The sequence below is a fragment of the Triticum urartu genome, chromosome 5, assembly GCF_003073215.2.
Source record: "Triticum urartu cultivar G1812 chromosome 5, Tu2.1, whole genome shotgun sequence".
Taxonomy (NCBI): Eukaryota; Viridiplantae; Streptophyta; class Magnoliopsida; order Poales; family Poaceae; genus Triticum; species Triticum urartu.
The window spans coordinates 630,511,294-630,522,747 of record NC_053026.1 but is presented as its reverse complement, the minus strand read 5'-3'; the positions used below and the strand labels follow the sequence as shown (position 1 = coordinate 630,522,747).

Genomic DNA, 11,454 nt, shown 5'->3' with positions numbered 1-11,454 from the left:
TGCGGCATCGAGATGGAGATTGAGGAAGGCAACGTGAAGAGATTCCTCCCCGAAGATGTCGCCAGCATCCTTGTAGCCGAGCTGAAGCGAATGGCGGAAGCGCATCTGGGCCGCGAGATCAGGTACGCCGTGGTCACTGTCCCCGGGCACTTCAACGGCCTTCAACGCAGTTCGCTCGTCATGGAAGCTGCCCAGTGGCGTGGTGGCTTCCGTACTGCCAAGCTTGTGGACGAGCAGGTCGCGGCGGCGGCTGCGTACCGCCTTCATGAGAAGAGGGGCGACCGCAAGGTCATCCTCGTCTTCCATCTCGGCGGCCGCACTTGCCACGCCGCCAAGTTCAGGTTCAAGGATGGCTCGGGCCATCTCTTGGACGAACACCATGATCCCTACCTGGGCGGTACGCACTCATATATACACATCTCAAGGCAACAAATGGAAGAAACTAAAATTTTGGTTGAATTCATTTTGTGCAGGTGACGACTTCACCGGCAGGGTTGTGGACTATTTCGTGGAGCTGATCAAGGAGAAGCATCTCCGGGACATCCGTGGGGATGAGGGCGCTCTCAGGAAGCTGAGGGCGGACTGCGAGAGGGCCAAGAAGCTACTGAGCGACCCAGAGGGTGTTCTTATGAACATCGGATCGGTTCTTAGCGAAGGAGCGGATATCTACGAGGAGCTCACACGAGCCAAGTTCGAGGAGCTGAACCGTGCCCTCATGGAGAGAGCAATGGAAATAGTGGAGACGGTGGTGATGGGAGGTGCTCCCACTTCCGAGATGCAGAGCCGCAAGGACGCCATCGACGAGGTCATTCTCGTCGGTGGCAGTGTGAGGATCCCCATGCTTGGGCAGCTCCTCGGGGATTATTTCAATGGCAGGGGGCTAATCAGGAACGAGGACGCGGTAATCCGGGGTGCTGCTCTTCTGTCACGTCCCGAGTCTGCTAGATACGTGGAGGAATGCTACTATGGAGGAGTGTCAGGGCCTCTCTGGTTGGCAAAATAAACACACAAATAGGATATATACGTAGCATTCCTCTTAATTCTCTCTCACCTGATTTTCCCCGGGCGGTCTATCCTCCCCTATTTTCAATCACTAGTAAATATGCCTGTGCATTACAACGGGAGAAAACAACCCTCACACGCCTTTACCCATTGAGCATGGTTAAAGACCTCACCCTTGTGTCCATAACATAATAAATATAAGTAATGCCTCATCCTCAGGTCCACATCCTTCATTTCAATACAACATTAGACACATGTTTCTGCTTGCCGTTTTTGCCGCCCTTGCCGCCGATGGTCGCAGCACCAGTTGTCACTCATCAAGGTTGGCCAGGTTCAATAATTGGATTGTTGAGCTGCCTTCATGTCCGAGGAAAATCAAGAGCCGTGAACAAAGTTTTTTTTATTATCTGGGTAATATAATATGGAAAATCAATGCACATAATATATGGCCGTGTCATCATGTAAATTGAGTAGTTTGTGTAAGATAGACTATAAAACCTTAGTTGGACTCCTCATGTATTTTGACAGGAGTCACTGGGCCGAGTCAGACTGGTTGTACGTGAAGATGCGACAGAGTAAAAGATTCTTTCCATATCTCTAGTTTAATTAATTAAACTAAAACAATGCATCAGGTGGGCATATTTAAAAAACTCGCCAAGTTGTATTAATAGGTATAGATTAAAACAATTTAGCTACAGTACCTTCCATTTTTTAAAAAATCTTGTTTTAAAAAACGGTTTGACTTTTCAAATTCTTTTTTTGCGCGGGAAAGACTTTTCAAATTCAAAACTCAAACAATATTTGTTTTTTAAAATGTTTGCAAATTCGAAAACTAATCACAACAGTAGTAGTTCTAGAACTTGTTTGTGTTTTAAAAAATAGTCAGGTTTAAAAAATGTTCCTTTTTAAAAAGAAATGTTCGAGTTTCATTTTTTTATTACCAACTTTGAAAAAAATTCGCGTTCAAAAATATATTCACTTAAAAAAAGTTTTTCTCTCAGTATCTGACGCGACTATGAGCTTAATTTTAAATTTCGCACTGCTAATTAAACACCAAGTCTTATTTAGTCTAGTGGCTTGCATTCTAAGCTATCAAGCGTGAGCAGCTGGGTTTGATCCCTCATGGTGCAGTGTTTTTTCTTGAAATTTCTTTTATTGGCACGGGCTGTGTGTATGCTAATGGGCCGGCCCATTGCTGCTCTGTACGTCCTGTGATATTTTTTTTTGACAAAAACCAATCGGGAGAAGGAGAAAGCGCCCGCATGAGGAAACACGAAAATTTTCTGGGTCCCACCGTAAACCAAAAAAACTGGAGAAACAATCCCCCTTTAATATTAGGTAAGAAATGTTGCAAGTGATCTCCTTCGTACGACGTACATAGTCTTTTTTTTGCGGGGTACGACGTACATAGTCAACCCGTAGGTGTAGCATTGCTCGTATATATGAAGGATATGCAGATACGTACATGGGGTTCGTAGGAACTATCTTTTATACTTAATAATTGGAGGCACCCCGATTTAATGCACTAGGGTTTACGCCATGATTCTTGCCACAGATCCGGAATCCGTTTGGGGCTCCGAAGAGGGGATCTTTCATTCTTCGTCATCACCAACCCTTCTCCATTGCCAATACCATGACGCTCCTCATAGGATTGAGTAATTCCTTCGTAGGCTCGCTGGTCGGTGAGGAATTGGATGAGATTCATCATGTAATCGAGTTAGTTTTGTTAGGGCTTGATCCCTAGTATCCACTATGTTCTTAGATTGATGTTGCTATGACTTTGTCATGCTTAATGCTTGTCACTTTGGGCTCGGGTGCCATAATTTCAGATCTGAACCGTTTATGAATTCATCATTATATCCATGTTTTAGATCCGATCTTGCAAGTTATAGTCACCTACTACGGTTATGATCCGGCAACCCCGGAGTGACAACAACCGGGCCCACTCCCGGTGATGAGTGTAGGTTTGAGGAGTTCATGTATTCACTATGTGTTAATGCTTTGTTCCGGTTCTCTATTAAAAGGAGGCCTTAATATCCCTTAGTTTCCAATATGGACCCCGCTGTCACGGGAGGGTAGGACAAAAGATGTCATGCAAGTTCTTTTAATAAAGTACGTATGACTATTTACAGAATACTCCCTCCGTCCCAAAATTCTTGTCTTAGATTTGTCTAAATACGGATGTATCAAGTCACGTTTTAGTATTAGGTATATCCGCATCTAGACAAATCTAAGACAAGAATTTTGAGACGAAGGGAGTACATGCCTACATTATATCAATGAATTGGAGCTAGTGCCGTATGACCCTAGGTTATAACTGTCACATGATGAATATCATCCAACAAGTCACAGATCCAATGCCTACGAATTTATCCTTATTAATTTTGCCACGGGAGGGTATTGGACTATTCCTGAACCACCGCCTAAACCCACTCTGAAGAAGAGGGGTATATTATATCTCAGTCCCGAAGATATGCAAGAGGCAAAGAAATCTATGAAGGAAAAATGTATTAAAGCCGAGGATGCTGAAAATTTATCTCCTATTGAAGAAATACATGGGCTTAATACACCACCAATGCCTAAGGTGGTAGAGGTAAATTCTCGTATGAAGTTCAATGAAAATGACAATCCTCACAATATGCATCCTAGCCAATGCATTTATGAGTTTGAAAATTATATTAGAAAACAAGATCACTTCAATGAAAATGTTATGAAACAATTAAAATATAATTCTGATATGATTGCTCGCTTGAGTGACTTGTTTTGGAATATCAAATGATTTTAGAGGTGTTGGAAAACATGCTTCTATGATTCAAACTCAATTAGAACAAGTTGCTAAATCTCAAAGAGAATTACTTGATGAAATGAATCATAATATGAATGACTTTGCTATTAGAGTTGCAACTAGAGGAGGTAAAATGACTCAGGAACCACTTTATCCCGAGGGACACCCTAAAAGAATTGAACAAGATTCACAAAGAGCTAACACTAGTGCACCTAGTCCTTCTAGAAAGAAAAAGAAAAATAAAAATGATAGGACTATGCACACTTCTAGTGAACCTGAAATAGAGAAACCTCCTGATAATGAAAATGAAGTTTCTATCTCAGATGCTGAAACTCAATCTGGTAATGAACACTCACCTAATGATAATGAAAAAGATAATGATGAGGTTCATGAAGACTCTCAACCAACCAATGGTAAAGAACCAGATAATGATGTTGAGATAGAACCACCTGTTGATCTTGATAACCCACAACCTAAGAATAAAAGATATGACAAAAGAGACTTTGTGGCTAGAAAACACGGTAAAGAAAGAGAACTGTGGGTTCAAAAAACTATGCCTTTTCCACCCAAGTCAACTAAAAAGAATGATGATGAAGAATTTGAGCGCTTTGCTACTCTCTTGACTGATATCCTTAAAATCCCTCCTTATGCAAAGTATATGAAAGACGACATCATCACTAATAAGAGAAAAATACCGGAAGCTGAAATATCCACTATGCTTACTAATTATACTTTTAAAGATGGAGTACCTAAAAAACTTGGAGATCCGGGTATACCAACTATACCTTGCTCCATCAAAAATAATTATGTGAAAACTGCTTTGTGATTTAGGAGTTGGTATTAGTGTTATGCCTTTCTCTTTATATAAAAGACTTAACTTGAATAAACCCACACCTACTGAAATATCTTTGCAAATGGCTAAAAAATCAACTGCTATACCCATCAGTATCTGTGAGGATGTGCCCGTTGTTGTTGCTAATGTTACTATTTTGACTGTTTTGTTATACTTGAGATGTCTGACGACAACAACATGTCGATTATCCTTGGTAGACCCTTCTTGAATACTGCAGGGGCTGTTATTGATTGCAATAAAAGCAAGGTCACTTTTCATATCAATGATAATGAGCATACGGTGCATTTTCCGAAAAAACAATTCCAAGTGAATGGTATTAATGTTATTGACAAATCTCCGACAATCACTATTGGAAGTTTTCAAATACCTCTACCTACTGTCAAAAAGAAATATGAAATGCTTATTGTTGGGGAAATGCATATCCCCATTGAGGCAACTTAGTGATTTACAAAAGTTCTTCGGTTTCATGCTAATCGAAAGTGGTTGTTAATAAGACTTGATCAACCTTATTAATGGATCATTTTTGAATGGTATGAAGTTGATGAATTTAGTAAGCACTACTTTCTATCCCTACTTTTTATTCTCTGTTTTTATTAGTTAAATAAAATAAAATGCCATGTTTTGTCTGTTTTCTGAATTTCCCGTACAATAAAAAAATGACCTAAAAATGAAAGTTCTCATAATGCCCTGAAAATTGTATATGTTTTTTCCTGAATATTTAAGATTTTTTGGTGCAAAAATAACAAGAGGGGGGGTGCACCAGGTGGGCACAACCCACCTGGGCACGCCAGCACCCCCTGGCGCGCCCTAGGGGGCTTGTGGTCCCCACGTGAGCCCCCTTGCTTATCTCTTTAGCCCACATTGTCACCTACCTCCAGAAAAAATCACTCTTGCTCTCTCTCCCGTGTTCTTGCTCATTTTGCTGCCAATTTTGATCCCTTTGCTCGAAGCTCCATTTCCGAAACTGTTTCGGGAGATTGTTGCTTGATATGTGACTCCACCATTTGTCCAATTAGTTTTTGTTTTAGTGGTTTATACTTGGTGCTGCTGTAGATGTGCTTGCATGTTTAATTCTTAGTGTTCTAAGTAGTTTGAATGCTTGCTATGGCCTCTGTGTATCCCTATGAGTAGTTGCTATTAGTTTTGTGAAGCTTTGTTGGAAAAAAATTGTGAACTAAAAATTCAGATTTTTGTTCATAGGAAAAATTGTACGCGGACATGAATATCTTCAGGAAATATGGCTCAAGGAAGAACTCCAAGGGTGTTATAGGGGAGTCTTCTGACAATGATCTTCACCCTTGGAGGTTGGCAGAGGTACGGCCGTGCGAATGGCCGCACATCCCGTTCCTACAAGAAGCTGGAATTCATGACGAGTTCATGCAATTCATTGCCATTGCCGGTCTCACCAACTTCATCGCAGATGAGTATGACCAGCACCAAATCCTCACAAATATGTTTGTTCAAAGCTTTACTTTCTTGCCTAGAAATAATCCTCCTGAAGTGAGCTTTGATTTATACGCTGAAAATCATCAGATACCACTTACTGAGTTTTGTGACATATGCTTGATCCCTTCTGACGGGAGCTTGGCCGAGCATAGGCCGGCTGAGTTTGAGGATTTTGTCACACTTTGACAGTGGGTGATGAGAGGAGAGTGTCAGCCATCACTGCCGGTGGTTTACATTTCTCTGTTGTCCGTTACTTTGCATATTTCATTACCAAATGATTGCTTGCTAGGGAGAAGGTGGGAGCACTTAGTTCACCAGACCTTGCTGTTTTACGTCGTGCCATTGAGGACGACAACATGTATAGCTTGGGGGCTATCGTGACTCGTCGCCTGCACCTTAATAAATCTCAGGGTAAAATACATGGTGGGATTTATGCTACTCATTTGGCGGCTCACTTCGAGGTTGAGATACGCCCTCATGATTTCCCTCTTACCACAGTTTACCTAGATCATGTAGCCATGGATCACCATCCCTTTCTTACACATGATCGTCCTAACATTGTCATTCCTTATAACTTGGTCTATAACGTTGACACTCGTGATGTTATCCCCTTGCCTGCACCTGCTTTGTTTGATTCTGTTGCCAGGGGCGGATACCGGATTATGCCCGCAGACATCCTCGCCTACTGGAACGCTCACGCTGCTGCAGAGGCTACGCAGGCACCTCCACAGTGGGATCAGTGGATGCCGCTCCTCAGCAATGGGATGAGTGGATGCCTGGTCCTCAGGATCCATACTACCCTCCAGGCTACTGATTTACTACCAACTTAGGCCAAAAGCCTAAGCTTGGGGGAGTACGTGTTTCTCACCGACATTATATTCATGTTCACATATCATTCCATTTGTCGATGTTCACACTTTTTCATTGTATCATCCATGCTTAGATTTATTTTCTTGCTTTCTTCTTGTGTGTTTAAAAAAACTTTAGAAAAACCAAAAAAATTAGTTGTAGTTAATTTACTTTCTATGCATGCTTAGTAGTAGTACTAAAAAGAAAATCTAAAAAGATTTCCTTGTTCTTCTTTTGCTTGTTGGGAGCTTTCCTGTGTAAATAGTTTTTCTCGTTTTTTCTTATTATTTGCTTGTTGAAGAAAAGCAAAAACTCCAAAAATATTTCAGTGTGTTTCTTTGATTTTCTTTTCTTTTATTCGAGTTGTACCGAGGAGAAGACCATGATGAAAATGTTGAGTGGCTCTCATCCTATATACCTAAGAGATTGATCCCCACTAACCTATTTATCTTAACATGCAAGCATGCCACATCAACATACAATTATGGATGGGATAAGGCCCACATTAACATGCAACCATGCATCATAAAGACCCACCACTACATGCAACCATGCATGGGAAAATAATTATCATTCTATTGTTCACCTTATATTCAATAAATATGTTATCAAATATAATAAGTCGTATGTATCTTTTGATTTTGGTTCATGTGTTCTTAATCTAAAAATTTATACACAATCAAATCTCCTTGAAATATATTGCAACCAATTCCCGCAGCAACGCGCGGGGGCATCATATAGTATGAATAATTGTTGAACTAATAAGAGCCCATTTTACCTTGTCTTCTCCTGTTGAATAGAATGTTTTGCGGATTCCAGCTTAGTCCATGGCACTCTTGCACTATTATTATTTTCATATCATTCGGTCGTGCAAGTGAAAGGCAATAATGACGATATTCGATGAGCCGGCCGTGGCAAAGAGAAACTGGTATGAACTCAACTTGTCTTGTCTGTGTAAATATGTTTAACCTAGTGCTCATGATTCAGCCCGTTATGATTAAACATGTTTGCAATGACAATTAGAGATTATAGTTTCTCATGCCATGCATAAGTAGCTGGGAGTGGATAATGATTTACCTTGGATATCAACATAGCGTTAAAATGATTGTGATGTAGTATGATGATATGGTATCCTCCTTTGAATGTTCGAGTGGCTTGACTTGGTACATGTTCATGCATGTAGTTGAATCAAAACCAACATAGCCTATATAATGTTTATATTCATGGTGTTCATATCCTACTCATGCTAGTGTCTAATGTTACTTATGCATAATGCCTGGTTATGATCGTTGTTGCTCTCTAGCTGGCCACTTCCCAGTCTTAAATTGCTAGCCTTCGCCTGTACTAAGTGGGAATTCTGCTTGTACATCAAAAACCTTGAACCCAAAGTTATTCCAGATGAGTCCACCATACCTACCTATATAAGGTATTACCCTGTCGTCCTAAGTAAATTTGCATGTGCCACCTCTAAAAACTTCTAAAAAAAATTATCCGTTTTGTGTGCCTGGATCGTTCATGGAACGACAGGAGGTGGTCGATATCTTTCGTGCTAAGCATGTTATCCTCAGGTCGAGTGTTTATTCACTCGCCGTTGCACGAGGAAATGGGCGGTAATAGGGATGCCCAGTCCCAAACTGCAAAATACAAAAAGAGTTCATCTCTTACATAATCAAACAAAAACTCCCAATGGAGTCAAAACCTTTACATTCTGCTTGGGAACCGCCACTAGCGTGCTTAGCATGGAAGATGTTGATAACTGATGGTCGTGAAGTGAATAAGAAGGGTGCATGTCTCAAAATAAGAAGGGTGCATGTCTCAAAAACTTTTATGTTGTGTCATCACCTTCTATAAACAAGCGCCAGAAACTGAGTAGAGCACAATGGTCATGATTTACACATTGTGTATAGCTAATGTTGGCTGCATCATGACTGGATCTTTTCTACCATGCATTACAATGTTTAGTCGCTGCTTGAACTTCGGAGGTGCTCTGCACTTATGTTTTGCGGTCTCAGAAAGGGCTAGCGAGATACCATTATTGTCATATTATATCATGGTTGTTTTGACAACGTGTTGCTATTTGAGATATCTTTTTATTGCTCGCTAGCTGATTATATCATTGATATGAGTCATTATAATCTTTAAGAGTTATTGTTGGCATGGTTAGTTATAATGTTAACTGAAAACCTGGGTGCTGTTTAAGCTTATTTATGCAAACAAGAGCAAAAGAGTTCGTAGAAGTTTTTCTTTCTCACTTTCAGTTTATCAACTGAATTGCTTGAGGAGAAGCAAAGGTTTAAGCTTGGGGGAGTTGATACGTCTCCAACGTATCTACTTTTTCTCACGCTTTTCCTCTTGTTTTGGACTCTAATTTGCATGATTTGAATGAAACTAACCCCAGACTGACGCTGTTTTCAGCAGAACTACCATGGTGTTGTTTTTGTGCAGAAATAAAAGTTCCCGGAATGGAACGAAACTTTTTGAGGATTTTTATACCAATAATAAGAATTTCTGGAGCCAAGACCCACAGGAGAGGGGCCCTGGGTGGGCACAACCCACCAGGGCGCGCCCCCTCTCTTGGCACGCCCAGGTGGGTTGTACCCACCTGGTGGCCCTACTGACGACCCCCCTAATACTATAAATTCACATATTTCCAGAAAAAAAAACAGGGAGAAAGAATTATCACGATCCACGAGACGGAGCCGCGGCCAAGCCCTGTTCTTCCTCGAGAGGGCGGATCTGGAGTCCGTTTGGGGCTTCGGAGAGGGGGGGGGGGTCTTCGTTCTTCGTCATCACCAACCCTTCTCCATCGCCAATTCCATGAAGCTCCCCACCGGGAGTGAGTAATTTCTTCGTAGGCTCGCTGGTCGGTGAGGAGTTGGATGAGATTCATCATGTAATCAAGTTAGTTTTGTTTGGGCCTGATCCCTAGTATCCACTATGTTCTTAGATTGATGTTGCTATGACTTTGCCATGCTTAATGCTTGTCACTTTGGGCCCGGGTGCCATGATTTCAGATCTGAACCATTTATGAATTCATCATTATATCCATGTTTTAGATCCGATCTTGCGAGTTATAGTCACCTACTACGGTTATCATCCGGCAACCCCGGATTGACAACAAGCGAGCCCACTCCCGGTGATGACCGTAGTTTGAGGAGTTCATGTATTCATTATGTGTTAATGCTTTGTTTCGGTTCCCTATTAAAAGGAGGCCTTAATATCCCTTAGTTTCCAATATGGACCCCGCTGCCACGAGAGAGTAGGACAAAAGATGTCATGCAAGTTCTTTTAATAAAGCACGTATGACTATTTACGGAATACATGCCTACATTATATCGATGAACTGGAGCTAGTGCAATATCACCCTAGGTTATAACTGTCTCATGATGAATATCATCCAACAAGTTACCGATCCAATGCCTACAAATTTATCCTTATTGATTTTGCTGTGTTACTACTGCTATCATCACTATTACACTTGCTACAAAATATTGCTATCACTGTTACTGTTACCGCTGCTACTGTCACTACTCTCAAAACTATCAACTTACTCTGCTACTGATCACTCTGCTGCAGATAATTAATCTCCAGGTGTGGTTGAATTGACAACTCAGCTGCTAATACCTTCAAATATTCTTTGGCTCCCCTTGTGTCGAATCTATAAATTTGAGTTGAATACTCTAACCTCGAAAACTGTTGCGATCCCCTATACTTGTGGGTTATCAGACTCTCACAAGCTTAGCTGTGTTTATCATTTATTGGCATGACTCGCTACCTCCAAGACCATCATGAGGCATACTTTGATGCCCAAGTCAGACGATGAGAGGATGATTCGTGGTCACTCTATTAACAGGTTGAATCATATTGACCAATATAATAGGTTCAAGGTCATGGATCTCATAGTGGAAACCATAAAGAGGACAACTGCTGATCAGAAGAGGTCTTGTGGTTTTGCCCCTCATACTCAGATGCTTATCAACTGAAGGGTGCACATAAGACTTTTCTGCTGGATCGTGAGCATTTGCCCCTTTGGCTTGAGTTTGAGGACAACACAATGATGATGGATCCATCCCATCCTACCTCGGCCACAGCACACGCAGGCGAAGAGGCTGCAAGGACTTCAAGACCTAGTGCTCCCTCATCTCCAATGTTCAAGACCAAGACATACCAGATGCAATATCTCATTCAAACTACTCGGAGGATCGAGCAGAGTCTGGCCAACCTCGCAGAGAACTAAGAGAGTCTTGAGAGGATTGTAGAGACGAAGATTCATGATTTGGATGTCAAGGTGATAGAGCGTCAGACCATTGTTGAGAGTCTGAAGCATGAGGTGGATGAAGCCAGAGCACGTCCATCTAGTGATGATGAGGAGCATCCAGGTGATGACATTCCCATGACTACTCAGTTCAGGACCATGCCTAGATCAGCTGCAGTACCTACCACTTCCAGAGGTATAGTCTCGGCTCCAGCAGCTACACCTTCAGTTGCCCCCTTAGTGCCTCCTGCCATCTCCACTCCT

General features: G+C 41.6%; 1 protein-coding gene across 1 annotated transcript; it reads left to right on the top strand.

Moving 5' to 3' along the window:
* The first annotated feature begins 6 nt into the window (after positions 1-6).
* Positions 7-1,016, top strand: LOC125506386 (heat shock 70 kDa protein BIP2-like). The gene is made up of 2 exons (XM_048671209.1): positions 7-397; positions 474-1,016. Exons 1-2 carry the CDS (start codon positions 13-15, stop codon positions 1,001-1,003), a joined length of 915 nt encoding a protein of 304 aa, XP_048527166.1. The 5' UTR covers positions 7-12; the 3' UTR covers positions 1,004-1,016.
* Positions 1,017-11,454: the final 10,438 nt, after the last annotated feature.

Coding starts and splice junctions, on each gene's coding strand:
- LOC125506386 (XM_048671209.1), top strand. CDS start 13: ATGGAGATTGAGGAAGGCAACGTGAAGAGATTCCTCCCCGAAGATGTC. Junction 398..473: donor CCATGATCCCTACCTGGGCG/GTACGCACTCAT, acceptor CATTTTGTGCAG/GTGACGACTTCACCGGCAGG.